The sequence below is a fragment of the Notolabrus celidotus genome, chromosome 2 (assembly GCF_009762535.1).
Source record: "Notolabrus celidotus isolate fNotCel1 chromosome 2, fNotCel1.pri, whole genome shotgun sequence".
Lineage (NCBI taxonomy): Eukaryota > Metazoa > Chordata > Actinopteri > Labriformes > Labridae > Notolabrus > Notolabrus celidotus.
This window is the reverse complement of record NC_048273.1, coordinates 22,678,986-22,697,185: the sequence shown is the minus strand read 5'-3', so window position 1 is coordinate 22,697,185 and position 18,200 is coordinate 22,678,986. Positions and strand designations below refer to the sequence as shown.

At 42.8% G+C, this 18,200-nt stretch overlaps 1 protein-coding gene across 3 annotated transcripts in view; it reads left to right on the top strand.

The window, feature by feature from the left end:
* The window catches only part of nfia (nuclear factor I/A), a 195,106-nt gene that overhangs the window by 155,939 nt on the left and 20,967 nt on the right, over nucleotides 1-18,200 (top strand). For all 3 annotated transcript variants that reach the window (XM_034711080.1, XM_034711094.1, XM_034711089.1), the window contains 2 exons: nucleotides 9,429-9,546; nucleotides 12,286-12,413. In XM_034711080.1, the coding sequence (XP_034566971.1) occupies nucleotides 9,429-9,546; nucleotides 12,286-12,413 (246 nt within the window). The remainder of the gene's footprint in view (nucleotides 1-9,428; nucleotides 9,547-12,285; nucleotides 12,414-18,200) is intronic.

The window sequence follows — 18,200 nt, the reverse complement described above, 5'->3', positions numbered from 1 at the left end:
ATCGGCACACATTGTACAGGGGATTACATTTTTTTATTACTCGTTACTTTTGAAGATATTAAGATCGCAAGTTTTTCAAATTAGGGGCGTTGCTAACTTAGCTCACAGACGGGCACACTGTAGCTGTTAAGGAGGAGGCTAAAGGCCCGCCTCAACTCCACCTCTTTGCCTCTTGTTAGATTGATTGAAAGTTAGGTTGAGTCTGCATTCCTATACGGCGACTGCTGACGATAGGCTTCAAAGCTCTGCTTCAGAAACCAACGAATGACATCACATAGACTGACACTTTTATACTATACACTATTTATACAACTGTATCGACAAAACTATCGTCGTCATCCTCAATATACCTGAAATCAAAACCTAACCTGATGCCAGACACATCGCCGTTTATCACAGATACAATGCTTTTTAAAGTCTATGGTGCATGTTGAAAAACACAGCTGTACAAGCTTTAAATTTAGGAGTGTTTGATTGTTCTTTCAGCCACAGCAGCACAACAGGTTCCTCGGGAGGAACCCCAAAACTTCTGCACCTGTTGGTCATTTCGAGTCCAGAACAAGTCAAAGTTAGAGACCAGATTTATAAGATAATAGAATCCTCCTATCATCACTATTCAGCAACTTTTTATTCTTTGTGACATCATCGGCTGCAACCAATCAGCAGCTTTTCTCGCTGAAGTCATGAATGATGAGACAAATATCAGGGGTCTGGAGGGGCGATCAAGAGACTGCAGAGTGGAGGAGAGAGAAGGGGGTGAGATGGACGTGCGATAGACATTAAGGACACAGAGAGAGAGTGAAAGAGAGGGCGAGCGAGGGGCGAACGTGACCTTTAAAAAGTGCCGACATGCAGGAGAGAGAGAGAGAGAGAGAGAGAGTGACAGAGAGCGCAGTGGGATCTATATGAGTCTGTCGATCGCCCACCGCTAACAATAGGAGATGTAAAGTGCCTGTCAGCACACACACAGACCCCTGATCAAAGAGCCATCGATCACACACACACACGCACACGCACGCACCCTCATCCCCGTGTGATCAGATGCACACCACTGCGCATCCAAACACTATCACATATAGTCACTTAATCACACACACACACTCCTGCTATAGGTGCGTGTGTGTGTGTGTGTGTGTGTGTGTGTGTGTGTGTGTGTGTGTGTGTGTGTGTGTGTGTGTGTGTGTGTGTGTGTGTGTGTGTGTGGAGGACGCCTAGTGGACTCAGAGAGAGCATGAGAACACACAGAGATCATCTCTCTCTCTCTCTCTCTCTTTTTTGGTTTTTATTTATTTATTTTTGATTTGTTTTTTGCTGAGTCATGTTTTCAGAGTAACATTATGATTAATAAAATCAGATTTATTTAGTTTTATTGTATATTCTCAGTTTTAATTTAAAAAAGTAACTTTTTTTAATGTGGTCAGAGCTTGCTGAGAATACTTGGTCTCTACTTGGAAAACGATGGCTCATCAAGTGCTGTACATTCACTGATTTTGTCTTGAATCAGTTGTCTCTGATAAACTTTTCTCAGTTCTGAAACGTCTGTTAAATCAGCACTACAGCACTCATTTAATTGGTGCTAATGCTAGCTGCGGCTGCTGCTGCTTCATATTCCTTTAATACATCTTTGTTGCAATGATGACTTCTCAGGTGACTTAAAGGATTAGTTCTGTTATACTTTCAGACTTTTTTCCTCCTCCATGAATACTTGCAGCACTTCCTATAAGTTACAATCGTACTATTCTTCTCTGAAACAGTGAAAACATCTACACCAGTGGCACCATTTTTTACTCTCTTCTCAGTTTGTTGCAGCAAGAAAAACATCTACAACTTACCACAACGTGTTTTCTCAAGTTTGAAGTGGAGTTCTTGTAGGTTGAAATGTCGACATTATTAGGCAGACACAGATGACAGCGCATGATATAGCTGTTCTTTTTTGTAGTCTGTAAGGTAAACATAGATCGAATGTGAGGCCAGGGGTGTTCTGCCTCTTCTGACTTTGAGTCGCCGCGGAGATTTTGTGTGCGGTCATGTGATAGTCTGGCTCTGTTTGATTGGTGAAATGGAGTCAAACGTCACTAGCGGTTACGTTGGATTGGTGAAACAGAGTCATTTGACAGCGCCCGAGACAGATGTCTCTCTGACAAACCAAGACAAATAAGTTGTGCAAGCAGTAATAGATAGATAAAAATAAAAGTAGCATTGAATGTAACTCAATGTAACAGAGTAAAAGTAGCGTTTCTCCTTCACAAAAATATTTAAGTAAAAGTAAGAAGTATGTTGCATTAAAACTACTCTGACAAGTACAATTTATCCAAAAAGTTACTTATGTAAATGTAACGGAGTAAATGTAGCGCATTACTACCTACCTCTGGTTGCAGCTGCGCTTTTTCTTCTTCTCTGTGTGTAATGTCAGATCGCATACTTGGCTTTGTATCTAAAGGTGGGGAAATGTCCTGTTTAAAGTTGTCAACCTTCATGTCCGTGTCGTTGTTGGCAGCAGTTGCGTATTGATCCTCTTTTAAAAAGCGCTCGTGGAGACCTGACGCACAGCCACAGCCGCCAGCTGAGCATCTCCGCTGTGCTCAACACCTTTAACAGCTGAATCACATCGAAACATGCTTTTAACTTAAAACACCTCCCTGATAGCTGAGTGTAATATGAGATCACATGAAGTTTGTTCCACGTGATGGGAAATTAATACTAAAATGCGTATTTCGAGTAATTTCTTAACAATCAATTAATCAATACTCGATTAATTGTTTACATCCCTAATTAGAATTCTAAATTATTCCAAATATTCCCCTTTGTGGTTTATATTTCATCAACCAGATATGCTTTACATCATGCATCTTTAGTGTTTAGATGATAATGTCTCATGCTGTATGTCCAAAAAGTTGAACATTTATTTTTTAAGCACAGTAAAATGACAGCTTAACAGCAGAAACCATCAAAGCTTGGTTTCAACCCTCATCATAAGACTCAGCAAAGCTCTTTTAAAGTTTTCCTGTAGAGTCCTGATATTTACCCGCTCATGGTCTCTGAATTGATGTGAATTTAGTTGCTATTTAAAACAGATGCAACGTCTTAATGTTGAACGAGAAGAGAGCAGTCACATGAGTCTGAGTCTTTTTAAAATCTAACACATCTTCGATCACTCCTCTGTACTTTATGGGATGTGTTTCTGCAGCAGTGTTCTCACAGTGCTGCAGACATGATAGAAATGCTGAGCAAAAGCTTTATGTGCACTGTTTTGCACTTTGTGTGTTTTTTTAACTTCTTAAGTTTCTCTGCAGTGTTTTATTTTCATTAAGTCATGGAGTAAAATATAACACCTTTAATATTGAGCTTACTCTACGCTCAATATTTCTAAAGTCAGGAATATAAAAGGAGAAAGTTCTGTCTGTGGCAGGGCTGAGCTGCTTTAGTGCTGCAGCGACACACACACACACACACACACACGCACGCACGCTCACAAACACACTATATTCATTTACTCACACGCATAGACACTTTCAGGCGGACACAAATGTATTCACGGATGCACTCACCCTTTCTTTATTCAATGTGTATGTGTGTGTGTGTGTGTGTGTGCGTGCGCACCTGTGTGTGTGTATTGTGTTGGTCAGCAGATTTGCAGCGATGCGGCTCTGGAAGAATCACTTATGGATTAGAGTGCAGGAGAGTCCACAGTGTGTGTGTGTGTGTTTGTGTGTGTGTGTGTGTGTGTGTGTGTGTGTGTGTGTGTGTGTGTGTGTGTGTGAGTGTGAGTGTGTGTTTCTGTGTGTGTGACCTCCAGCTATACCAGTATGTTAAAACATAATGTACCCGAATATGTGTGTGCCTGTGTGTTGTGTACATATGAAACTGCTGACATAAAAACATTTATTTCAATTAAAGACAAATGAGGACAGAGACAGATGTGAGTAGAAACACAGTCAGACACTCAGAGAGCGACCTGATCCCTTATTCAGACCCAATGACCGGCTGCACACCTGTGTTGCAGACGTTATAGCCTGTCTCACTTCTGATGGCCGATGACACTCAGAAACTTGTATACCTGTCTGTATTACTCATATGCTGATGCCTCATCATGACCTGCAGAGTGAAATGATTTTATCAGATTATTTCTTTATCCTGAACTTTAGTTCCTGTGTTCAGACTTTCTGTTTAAAAAGCCAAGTCAATACTCAACCCTCCCCTGAAGTGTCTCTGTTCAGAGCTCTGTTTGTCAATAAGAAGTAAGTTATCAAGCAGGGGTTTTCCTCTGAAGATCATTTTATTTTGATATAATGTTTTGTCCTCATGGCTGACACTGGAGCAGGATTAACAGACATTAGTTTTCTGACAAAAGAGTTGAACTGTGTGCATGTTTACGTTATTCAGACTGTTATTGGGACACTGTAGCTCACATCATGACACAGGGGCTGTAACAGTTAACATTAAACCAGTAAGCTAATTAACGGTGATAAATCAGAGTTTACAAAGTTCAGTCGTTGTTGCCTTACAGTTAATAATCAACAAATCAATAAATTACCTCATCACTCTGCATCCTGATAAAAGTGTCTAAAAAAAGACAATGTAGCCTTCATCCCAGAATAAAATCTACTGATTACATCCAGAGGGGGCGCTAGAGTCTACACAACAAGAAAACTCCTCACACTGCCTTTAAATTCTACAGCAGATTGTTTGCATGTGCATGTGTGTCTGTGACAAATACTGTACCAAGTACACCTGTGTGACACATGTTGTTGATTGTGTGTTTGCAGGAGAGAGAGTGATCCTGTTTAATTGAGTGAATGGACACACACACATATATATATATACACACTCACACAGGGGTCTGCAGGGGTGACTGAAGCCTATAGCTTACCAGAAGATGAGAAGTGGTCGGGGATGGAGGGGGTATTGAACAGTGTGCACATACACACACACACACACACACACACACACACACACACACACACACACACACACACACACACACACACACACACACACACAGCGGGTGACCTTGGCGTTGTGCAGCCATTACACAATTCACTGGCAGGCCAATCGAATCTCTCTCTGTCGATCAATATCCTATTAAAGCAGCACACAAAGAGAGAGAGAAAAGAGAGAGAGTGGGGAGCAGGGAGAGAGAGAGGGTGAGACAGAGAGGGAGAGAGAAAGAGGGTGAGAGAGTATAAGTTAGTGTAGTGGCCATGTATAAAATGTAATTGGTCAGTTCAGTTTATTTCTGCAGACTGGATCCTGACTTCTCTTCCTCAATCATCCCTAATTTCTCTCTGTGAATGTGTAGTATTTAAAGGTGCATTGCGTAGTTGTAGGCACTGCACCTTTAAATACTACACATTTCAATAATTCAAACTGTACCTTTAAATATTACACAGTGCCATACAAGGTTAAGTTAAACTTCATCGCTGGTTCTGAAGCAGACGCTGGCACACAGCTCAACAACACACAACCAACCTGAGCATCATTTCCAGAGTTGTTTTAAGGGGTTTCCTTTAAGATCAGCTGTGTGCTGTAATGAGCTCAGACTGAACCTGGAACTGCAGGTTTCTCTGTGACACACTTTGATGTTTATAGACACTGTAACAAGCTCAATCTGCTGCACACACACACACAACACATACATAAACATAAACACACACACCACACACATGGATGTGTGACTGCAGAGCCAGGGGCACACCTTGGCACTGGCACAACTTTCATCAGGACACACACAGAAAGACACAAAAAGGCACACACACATACACTGTACCCCCAGTGTGTCAGGAGAGCTGATATTAGACATAAGGATTTGGGGATTAAGTTGATATGATGGCATAACACTCCCACTGCACACATATATGTACACACACACACACACACACACACACACACACACACACACACACACACACACACACACACACACACACACACACAGACACACACACACCACACATACACACACGCACACACACTCTAAAAGCACACACTGAAACGGCACATATACACACGACATACATCCTCAGAAGACACACACACACAAATAGATAAGAAGGCAGATGACCCACTTGGCACCTTCCAGTACCCTCTTCTGGAGGCATTCCCACCCAGCACACACACACACACACACACACACACACACACACACACAGAGCCATGCAGGGATGAAAAGACGTATAAAGCTGGAGGCCTGCGCGGTTCAAACTCCTCCATCCCTCCTTCCTCCTGCCCTCTGTCGCCTCTGGCAACACATACACACTCATACACACAAACAGCTGGTGGCGTGCCAACACCATATGGGCACAGCAGCACAAATGGCACTTGGATGTGTGGCAGTTTTAATAATAATCACAGTAATAATGAAAATAAAACAGTTGTTCTGTGTGATAAATAAAACAGGATCAATGTAAAAAAAAAATCTGATCAACATTATTTATTCAATCGAGTTAACAATGAATCAAAGATCAGCTTCTTCATCTTCAGGTAAACATAAGGATCCTATGTCAGCCTGAAAGTTTAATAAATAACTGTAAAAACATCATTAATGCACTCAGTGAGGAGCTTTGAGCACAGATCAGTTTAAAAAACATCCTTCAGTCTTCTTCTACACAAAGATAAAACATATTCTTCCATCAAATCAAAATCTACCTTATCAAAAGTCTGAAGTCTCAGTAGCTCCCCCTGTAGGCTGCAGGGTTCATTACAAACATAACCTCAAGCAGTTGGACTTTGAAATATTATGATTCTGTTTTTTAAATTATGACCTCAGGTTAAAAAATAACAGCATACCTGTGGTGGGCTACAGGTGCAGTTAACAGCATGAGCACAGACTCTGGTGCCGGTACAGATGCAGAGAGGTAAAGGTACAAGTTCAGGTGTAGATACAGGTCCAGGTGCAAGTAGAGGAGAAGCAACAGGTTAAGGTTAGAGGTACATATATGTGTGTGTGCTGGTGGGGAGACAGATAGAAGTGACGTAGGGACACAGGTTTGGGTTCAGGTACAGGTACAGGAGACCCAGTGGCTAGTGCAGTTAGAACTTTAGGTTGTGGAACTGAAGAAGAAACAGGTGAAGATACAGGTACAGGTGCAGGTTCATTCACTGATACAGTTTAAGGCAAAGGTAGTGATTGGTGATAATAGGTATATAAGTTAATGTACAGGTACAGAGCAAAGAGAGGTAGTGGAGGTACAGGTGTGACAGTATTTGTAAATAAACTGATGTACGACGAATAAGACGCTGTAGCTGATCCTCGTTTGCATGCTGTAGTTTTGTCTCGTACTTAGTTGCACATGTTCACAAGACCTTGGGAAGAGTGTATGACCTAATGTGTGTGTGTGTGTGTGTGTGTGTGTGTGTGTGTGTGTGTGTGTGTGTGTGTGTGTGTGTGTGTGTGTGTCAGTGTGTGTGTCAGTGTGTGTCAGACCTGTACTATCTCTGCAGGGCAGAGAGAGAGAGGGAGTGATAGATAGATAGAGCGAGCTCACGGTGCTGAGCTCAGCAGAAAACTACCCACCAGGTCCTGTCAGTCCTCCTCCTCCTCCACCTCCTCCTCCTCCTTTCATCCCATCACGCCATCATGCTCTCTGTCAATAAAGCGATGAAGAGGAGGGATGGAGGGGGGGCTGGAGGCGAGGGGCTAGACGGATGTCCGGGTTTGAAGCTGATTGCTGCCTTTGTTCAGCAGGATTTTCAAATTGAAGCATTTGACAACAAAGAACCGACTCTCTCTTTCTCTCTCCCTCTTTCTCTCCCTCTCTCCCTCTCTCTCTCTCTCTCTCTCTCTGTCTCTCTCTCTCTCTCTTTTACTCTCTCTTTTTCTCTTTCTCTCCATTCCTCTCTCTCTTTCTCTATCCTTCAGTAGTGAAAGCCCTCGCAGGCCTTTGTGCAGAGCTGCTCTCCAGAGAGTGATGCAGAGGAGGAGGGTGAATGGCAGATGATGAACAGATCAGAGTGGAAGGAAAGAAAAAAGAGAGAGGAGGAGGAGGAGTGAGGGAGAGGAGGAGTGTAGATAGTTTTTTAGCTGCAGATGCTAATGTCATGCACTTAGTGCTCTTGTACAAACTATTACATAACGTCATGTAATCTGTGAGCATCAGAGTCAGCGCTCGTATGAAACACAAACATCTGAGTGAGGCTGTAACACACGCCAGAGAAGAAGAAACTTTTACTAAAGTGAGGAGGAGTTTCTGCTCTGGCATGATGAAGAAACAGCAGTGAGGAGCTCGGTCAGGGTCCAAGCCAAACTAAAGTCATGAGTCTAATCCGCCCAGTCGACACTGAACCATCTCTAAAACCTAGAGGAAAGTCTACAATGATAGCGTTACTGCCTTACCTTTCAGTGGGTTTCTGAAGATTATCTAAAGAGGAGCAATTTTTTTCTGATGAAAATCCTTTTGGTGTGAATGTTTGCTTTTTGAAATAACTTTTTAAGATCATACTTTACTTTCATAATCAAATTACTTTGTTGATTCATCATTAGTGGACTTACCTTGACTCTTAAAGGTGGTTAAGTCAGGTGAAAACAAAAAGTTTTGAACACGAAGAGTGATCAGAGAGTGCAGAACTCCAATGAGGCCTACTGTGGTTAAAAAAGCTAAAGAAATGGTGCAGCAATGGCCTAGCGGTTTGTTCAGAGGCTGTGGTCTTTGTCGCAGCCATCCCTGGTTCGACTCCCGGCCCTTTACTGCATGTCCTCCCTCGCTTTCTGCTCCCAGTATTTCCTGTCTCTCTTCAGCCGTTCTGTCAACTAAATGCAAAAATGTTCCCAAAAAATAACTTAAAAAACTAAAGAATCACAAGAAATGGCTTGGTCTACGTCCAAAATTATAGCGAGTAATGATTTTTCACTTTAGAAATATAAATCTCAGCTGAGCTTTTATTTAGTGCTGCTAAACTAGGGACCACATTTTTTAAGCATTAAAAGAAACACTATTATTATGCAGAAAAAACACAAATCAAATGCATAAACATGCTGAAATAGTTTCACGCTGCAGCTCAACGAGATAGACACTTTTAAAGTCTGGAGTTTTGCATCTAAAAAACAAGAAAATTTTTTTGTTCTAATTTGTTTTGTTTGTTGGATCTGGATCTAAATTTGCAGAGGTCTCCTTATGCCGATGACTCAACACTCAGTGTCTGGAAATTCTGGCTTGTAGTTTTTTTCCATCATCGCTCTGACACCTAAAAAACTCCCTAAAGGAAACAACTTTGCATTTAGTTAGGATGAGAACTGAAAGATTCAGATGCTTGAACTTCAACCTCAATTCTACAAATGTTTGTACACTGCATGAAATGTTGATTAAAACAGATTTTGATGGTTTGAAAATTATTTAAAGTCTGTATTAAACTGAAATATTGAAGAATCTCTTTCATAAACATTTTTCCTCATGTGTCTGTGTTTCATGTTTTTCTCACTCTCTGTCTTTCAGCACCGATTGCAGCCGGCACCGGTCCAAACTTCTCATTGGCTGATCTGGACAGCTCCTCCTACTACAGCATGAGTCCAGGAGCCATGAGGAGACCACTGCCCAGCACCTCATCCTCCAGGTACACACATACACAAACATAAAGGATATGTTCTTAGAGCTTTGTTTGAGAAAGTGCCGGACGTGTTTCTACTCTTAAATCGGCAAACAGGAAGCAGCAACACAATGTCTGGAAAACCAAAAATACTTCAGAACAAGCAACCTCATCTAACCAGCAGTCAACCAGCAACTGCTGTGCGGTTTAATTTGAGCTTTTTTCAAAGGAGTCTGGTAGATTTGAAAAGAGCAACGTAATGTCAGTTTCTAATTATAAGAATCACCTTCCTCTGTAACAGAAAGCTCTCTCTCTTTCGGGATCCTTTCTGTAATGTTGTCAAACACTTAGAATTACAACCTGAGCCTGTCAGGGACAAAAACGAGAACTATTAGTGGACACACTTTGATTCATCAAAGGTTATGCTAAAGACACTACAGCCTGTTTATTTGCTGCAGTAGGAAGGCATCTATAAAGCAGCTCTTAATCATTAAGAGCCCAGAATGTGTGAAAAGATAAGACATTAAAACAGGGCCAAGGTTTTAAAAAACACCAGAATCACCCTATAATGTCACTAAATCACTCAGTCATATTTATGTTCAACATGCATAAACACTCTGATCTGTGGTACAGCTGTGTGTCCAGAGTGATCCTGTTTCATGTTTAGACTTCACAGAGCTTAACTACAATACACACATATTTACACGCACACACACATACAGACACACTCACACACACAATCACACGCTCGCAGGGTTTGCCCTGACCTCTTCTGTTAAATCGATGCGGTCGCAAGAGTCGTCTGTCTGTCTGCTGAGATACCTGCCCTGCAGCACGCACACACACACACACACACACACTCAATAACACACACACATACACATACATACACACATATACTGTATATACTAGTGAACCACTGACTCAGATAAGTGTGTGTGTTTCTGTGTGTGTGTCCTGTGTCTTTTTACACTTCCTTTCTCTCTCCACTCTGACTCCACACACCTCTCCAGAGACCTCCCACACACACACACATTTAAGAACACAAACTCACACACAAAAACACACACACACACACCGCTCAAAGGCAGCGGAGCAGCTCTATATGGAAATCTTTAAGTGTTTACTGATGTCAAAGACTTTTCATTCATAAGCATAAAGCTCAATGTACAGGCAGGTCACACACACACACACACACACACACACACACACATATTTATATTTACACTCTTGCTGTTCATTCTAAACACACTTTTATAGTCTTATAACCCGGCATTAAGCAAACTTATCTGCTGAATGGGTGGCCTCTGGCGCACCAGTGCTTATGTGTCTTTGTTTGTGTGTATCTTTGTGTGCATACTTGAACTATCATGTAATACAGCATCATGTTTCCAGCCTCATGGCTGTATTGAAACCAATGCTATATGTCTCTACATTTTGCAGGACAAACAAATCAGACAAAAAAACAGATAAGAGGAAAGAGGCAGGAGGCATGTAGGGAAAATGGCAAAATCATCAAGTACACTTTGGAAACACGTCCAAAAAAATACAAATAACAGCAACAGAATCAGTAAGATACTTTATGATAAACAAGCCCACTGTCTCCCTAAACAAGATGACCCAGCAGCCTTTGGACAAAGTGACTTCATTCTGCCCGCCCTAAAACTTCCTGCTCAGGGAACTTACAAGGTGGCGTTTGAACAGTGGCGGAGCACGGGGTGACAGTGGGATCCCTAAAATCCCAAACCATGATTGGCTGTTTTCCTTGTCAGAGGCAGAACTTGTATGAAATTCAACTGTTTAGGTTGTGTTTATCAAGCTGCTAGAAGCTTCTTTGTGCTTCAATGTGGAACCTTTTAAGCAGTAACTTTGGACAAATGTGTTCTTTTTTGGTCCTTAACGAGTTCGGCAGATCTAAATGTTGCGACTCTATTGAGATAACTTTAACAATTGGATATAATATTTTTCAGATTCCTTTATATCAGAAGTTTAAGTAGACGTGATTAGTGGGGATAACCCCTCCTTGGTTTCAGCTAAGCCACTAATGATTCCCTGCCTGGCCACCCATACTAAAGTCAGAGCCCCAGTTTGGCCCTCACAGTCTAAAAGTCTGTCTCCACCCTTGCATTTGAAGAGAGGGAGGTCACATTTCTTTAGCGACTAAAATAAATCTAAAAAAATATGTGCAGCCATGCTTCTACAAGTTTTACAAAAAGTCCAGGTTCTTTAGAGCATATATGCTAAGACGGTAGTTCAACAGGAATTAGAAACCAGACATTATGAGATTCTGCTTTCTGACTTTGTTGTTGTTTGTTTGCAAAAATTTCAAAAACAGCAATACTTTTTCTTCTGTTGGCAGGCAAATGTTGGCCTAATCTTTTTGGTCTTCAAGTCAATTTGGACAAAGAGAAAAACCAAGCTGAAGGAACCTTTTTAGTTCCTTGTAAAGCACAGTTCCTGCAACCTTAAGCTCCAGTTGTTTTTGGTGGAAACGTAATGTAACCATGATGTTTACATGTTTTCACCTTGTTTTATGAGGAACTTTACCTGCATTTGGACCAGATGAATCAGGTTGTAAATTTAGTTCCTGGTCTCAAAAAGTTCCTGCTGTAAGGGAAGAGTTTTGGCATGATCCAGATGATCTTGAATACAAGTTTAACTCGGTGAGGTAACACACTGTTATCCTTTGTTTGTGTGTGTGTGTGTGTGTGTGTGTGTGTGTGTGTGTGTGTGTGTGTGTGTGTGTGTTTATCCGTGTGTATGCAGCTCCGCCAAGAGGATAAAGTGCATGGAAGAGGACGTGGACAGTCCCGGCGAGGAGTCCTACTATACGAGTCAGGGTCGGTCCCCGGGCAGCGGCAGCCAGGCGAGCAGCTGGCACGACGTGGAGCCAGGTACGCCGACACCTCTACCTCCACCTCCACATCTAATAACCCCAACCTCCTCCTCTCCTCTCCTCCTTCATGCACACACACTCCATACACATCCCAACTTTAACCTGCCGCTCCTCTGCAGCAATGCCTTCATGTAACAGCGGGGAGAGGGGTGTGTGTGTGAGTGAGAGAGAGAACGAGGGAGGTCAGAGGTCACATGCAAGTATGTAAACAATGTAAACACACTGTGTGTATGAGAGTGTGGGGTGAAAAGAGAGAGGGTGAAGGTCTCAGAGATACATGCAGAGTGTTTGCTCATGTGGGTTAAGAGTGTGTGTTTCTCATCTCTGTCGAGAATCAAATCCGATTTAAGAGCCAATAAAGTTTCAGGAGCAATTTAGCATAAAATACAATTTTTTTAAATGTTTGTGATGAGCATTTCAAACAAAAATACTTCAATACTCACCAGGACTGATTTGATAATGATTGGCATAAGGAGATAGAGAGACCTGTAACAAAATTCAACAATCAGCCGCGGCATTATGACCACTGACAGGCGAAGAGCATATCACTGATCCTCTCTTACAGTGTCACCTGTCAGTGGGTGGGATCTGTCAGGCAGCAGGTGAACATGTTGTCCTTGAAGTTGATGTTGAAGCAGAAAAATAGACAAGTGTTAGAATGAGAGCGACTTGGACAAGAACCAAACTGTGATGGCTAGAAGACTGGGTCAGAGCGTCTCCTAAACTGCAGCTCTTGTGGGGTGTGCATGCTGACCCTGTCCACCTCTGAAAGCACCTACGATGAATACATGATCAACAGACCTGGACAACAGAGCGATGGAAGAACATGGTCTGTTGGAACACAACAAGTTCAAGGTGTTGACTCCAGATCTGAATCTGTGGGATGAGCTGGACCACCAAGTCTGATCTATGGAGGCTCCACCTCAAAGCTTCAGGACTGAAAGGATCTTTTGTAATTTAACAGTAGTTTGAAAACTGTTTACGGGTACACTACTGCCAGGCATTGTGAAAAATAATGGATATTATATTTTTTAAGATATGTTATTGTCTAATCCTGATTAAAAAACTCTCCTCCTTCCAAAAAGACTCCTAAGCGATAATTATCTGAACGTTAAAAAAACACAGCTTAGACCACGATCTAAACTTCCACTACATCCATCTGTATGCAAGTGTATGGTATGACCTCTGACCCCACACACACACCTTTATACAAACCTTGAATTGTGTGGTTTTACCTCCCTCTCCCTGTCACTCTCTCTCCGGTCAGATATTCATGCTGCTTCTCCTCTTTTTTTCGTTTCCTTTCTTTCTTTCCTCCGTCTTGCGTTGGAAAGCTGGATATAAGCTGCGCGGCTCTCTAGCTAGCTCATTCATCTCCCGACAAGGTAAAGACTGTCAACACACCTTTAATTCACCTGTACGTGTCTGTGTCACCTCCTCCTCTTCACCTCCTCCTCTCCACCCCTCCTACTCCTCCTTCTGATGGATCTACCTGGATGGTTTGTTGTTTTGGTGTTGTGAAGTGCTCAGTTAGGTCTGCTGGACTCCTCCTTTTCCCCCCTCTCCTCTTTTCTCTCACTTGTCCTCCTTTTTTGTCATCACTCCTGATTCCCATCTTTTTCTCTCTCACCCTCTTTTGCTCCTCTGACCAAACCCTGTCCCCCTTTCACTGTCCTCCTTCTCCCTTTTCTGCATCTCCTCACCCCTCCCAGCCAAGCGTCTCACCCTTTTATCCTCATATCCCACCTTCAGTTCTCTCCTCCCCCTCTCCTATCCTGAACTCCTTTAACTCCTTCATTCATTTCCTTCCTCTTTTGCCTTCTCTTTCCCTTTCCTTCCCTTTCTTTCTGTTTCCTTTCCTTTTATTTCCTTTCCATTCCTTTAATCCCCCTCTTTTTGTATCCTTTAGTTTCCCACATCCTCCCTTCTTCACTTTCTGCCTTTCCTTCCAATTGTTTTTTCTTGATTACTCCTTCACTCACTTCATCTCCCCTTCTTCCACATCCCCTCCTTCTTCTTCAATCTACTAATTCAATTACCTTTCCTTCTTTCCTCCCTTGTCTCATTCTCTCTTTCCTTTTCTCTGAATCTCTTTACATCTCCCAGCATCTTGCTTCTCTATCTCCTCTCTTCCTCTTCTCTTCTATCTCCCCTTCCTCTTCCTTCCCCCATCCTATCTCCTCTTCCTTGCCCTCCTCTTCTCCCTTGTCCTCTTGCGTCCTTTTCCTCCTCCCATTTCCTTTCCCATGTCCTTATCCTCTTCTCTCTTGCACTTTTGCATCCTTTCATTTTTTCCTTCATACAACCCTCATACTTTTTGGTGTCCTTTCCTCTCATTCCCTTCCTCCCCTCTTCCCCTCTTCCCCTCCACCACCCTTTTTTTTATCATCATCTCCTTACATACTTTTCTTTCTCCAACCACCTCCAGGAACTCCCTTGTTTCTCCTCTCCTCTCCTCTCCTCTCCTCTCCTCTCCTCTCCTCTCCTCTCCTCTCCTCTCCTCTCCTCTCCTCTCCTCTCCTCTCCTCTCCTCTCCTCTCCTCTCCACATCCACTCTACATGTCTCCTGTCCTTTCTCTCTCTCTCTTGCCTCCTTTTCTCCTTTCCTTGTCTATGTTGTGGCACAGAGGTACCCATGAACGCACCATCACCACCTCCACCTCAGCCCGCCCACCCCAAAGCATGCTGATGACATCATCATGGCTGTTTATTCCTGTGTTGATGTTTATGAAGATATAATGCTGGATGAACTTTAAAACTGTGCATGACACACACTGTGTATCAATGTGTTTGTTTGTGAGAGAGTGTGTGAGAGAGAGTGTGTGACATGTCGGTGTGTGTGTTTGGCGTATAATATGATACGGCAGAGAAATAGAGAGAAAAGAGGGAGAGAAAGATCGATAAAAGGAAAGAAAAGATGGGGCAAAATCTGAAAATAAGAGAGGAAGACAGAAGAGAGAGGGAGAATGAGAGAGAGAGATGGAAAGAAGAAAGTGCTGAATAAACTCTGCCTCGATTCCACCTGACAAAACCTCTACTACTGTTAATCACTCACACACGCACATACACACACACACACACTCACACACACTCACACACATTGACACACACACTGACACACACAGAATCCTCCTCTTGCTGCTCCTCTGTCCGTCAGTATAAGCCCCACCCACCTCAGGTGATGCTGATACGGCTGACCTTTAAACACTGATGACACTTATCTTTGGAAGTACAAAGTTTCAGTGTTTTAAATTTTTAAAAATCCGTCAAGATGACTCAGCAGGGTTTTGTTTTTACTTTTTTGATTAGTTTTACAAAAACAAATAAATAAATATATTGATCAATTCCTAAATCAGTCATTCAGTTAACAAAAGGTACAATGGTAAAATAAAGAAGTTACAGTACATTTTCCAAAGATTGTTCCTTTAAAAAAAAATTAAAAATTGAACTTTGTACTTTCTTATATTATATAATATTTAAAAATGATTAAAAATAATTGGGGTTTTTTTTGCATGAATTCTAAAATTTCTAAAATAAAAGACTGAAGTTCCCTCATGTTCTGAAGTCAGTGCTCCTCTTCCTCCTCCCCGTGCCTCCCTACTGCCCCGCTTCAGTATATCAGCCCAGTCCTTCCCTTAAGTCCAAACCAACCCAGACCAACCCTTCTTCCCTCCTCCTCCTCCTACCCTCCCCTCTCACCACTGGAGGTGCATAAAAATGTAAACTAAGACTCACTGACCCGCTCCTCATCCTCATCATCATCATCATGGTTCTTGGCAGGAATGCCGTCGCCCGCCGGCGCTCTCAGGAAGTCAGAGAAGTCTGGTTTCTGCAGCGCCATGCCTCCGCTGAGCGGCGCCTCCTCCGCCTCCACCTCCACCTCCTCCTCTTCTTCTTCCTCCTCTTCCCCCCGAACGGCTTTCACACACCATCACCGGCCTGTCATTACCGGCCCTCGAGGTGAGGTCGTCAACCAGTCAACCCCCAATCAACCAACCCCGACCACCTCCACCTGCACCTCCTCCCCCCTCTCTCTCACACACAAACCCTCACCCCTCCTCCCCCTGTAAGTAGATGTGGGTTTTGTCAGGAGGAGGCACAGAGAGCACAAGAGGAGAGGTCTTAGAGACACACCTGTAGGCTTCAGGCGGGACTGTTTGTGTGTCCATGTCTGTTAAGTGTATATGTGTGTGTGTGTGTGTGTGTGTGTGTGTGTGTGTTTGAGTGTGTTTTTACATCCCTCACACCTGACCCCTTCTCTTCCAGTTTCACTCCTGACCTCCTATTCCCTCCTCTACAGGCTGTTTCTCTGTATCATGTAATCTTTAAGATTATCTCACATCACTGAAACACACTCCCATTTATGTGTGTGTGTGTGTGAGGAGTTTGTAAACCCTGATGTTTTTCATCCAAGCCAATTGCAGGGTTTTACCAGACCCACATTTATGCTCTGTTATTTATTTTCATATGTTGTTTAGTTAATATTTTAAATGTACTAATCCTGACTAAATCAGAATAAGATCACTAAAAGTGTGTGTGAGACGTTAAAGGTGACAGAAATACAGACCGTGCCCCATACAGGTACAATATTTATGCACATCATCGTCTGAGGTATCACAGTAACAAATCTCTATGCAAACAGCAACACTGAATAAAACTTCCAATAAACCCAAAACCGTGGCACTGGTGGCCTAGCGGTCTAAGCGCCCCGCGTACAGAGGCTACAGTCCTCGTCGCAGGGGTCGCAGGGGTCACAGGGGTCGGGTCGCCGGTTCGATTCCCGCTGGTCGACCATTTCCTGCATGTCTTCCCCCGCTCTCTACTCCCCACATTTCCTGTCTCTCTTCAGTTGTCTTATAAAACAAAGGCAAATAAGGCCAAAAAAATATAACTTTAAAAAAAAAATAAACCCAAAACCAGAAAGTGGAATACAAACTTTATGTTACAAACATCATGTTCAGATTATCTTTTATATATGGAGTCAACAGTGAAAGCTGAGTTCTCATGTTCATTGAGCTGACTGATGGTGCCTATATCCCAGCATGCAATAAATACTACCACTTTGCTGGTCAGTAAATGCGACATGTGGCGTTTCAGTGACAGTATGAAGACAGGTGCTGTGTTTGCCTGTAATCAAGACCGGCCTTATTGTCAAACAACACAGCCACACTGATAGACACCTTGCCTTAATGGGGATGGGCTTGTATTAGAAGTTTTATGGTAATCACACCTTACATATTTTCCTAATGTCTTGCAGACTTATTTAGTATCCAGTCAGATTCAACTCTGTAAAAGGTCTCCTCATTGTTAAAACCCTTTGCAGATACCATTTGAATGATTTCTCTGCCTCTAGCGTAGTTTGCAAAACAAGTGAAGGTGGAAACTAGAAGCTATACCACCAGCTGGTCTGTTGTTCTTGTGGGACACTAACTGCGTCACATGACGGGAAAGATGCCACAGGAAAGACCTTCTCTTCATCCTCTGATAAGTCCAGGCATGGCCCATGAGAAAGCAAATAGCCCCCCTGCCTTCAAAAGTCTGCGTAAAGTCCTTTACATGTAGGAGTGAAATAAACACAAAGAGGAGTCAGTGCTCAACACTCCTCCTCTTCTTCACTGAAATCTGCTGAATGTCCCTTTAAATGTCTCCTGACAGCTGACTGAAGCACGCCCGCTGTCACGTTGTCGTTGTGTCTCTGTGTCTGTTGTGAGTTGCGTCCTCCTGAGCATGATCCAGTGCTCTGTGGGAGGAAAATCCTGCCCGTGTTGGAGCAGATTAGAGGATT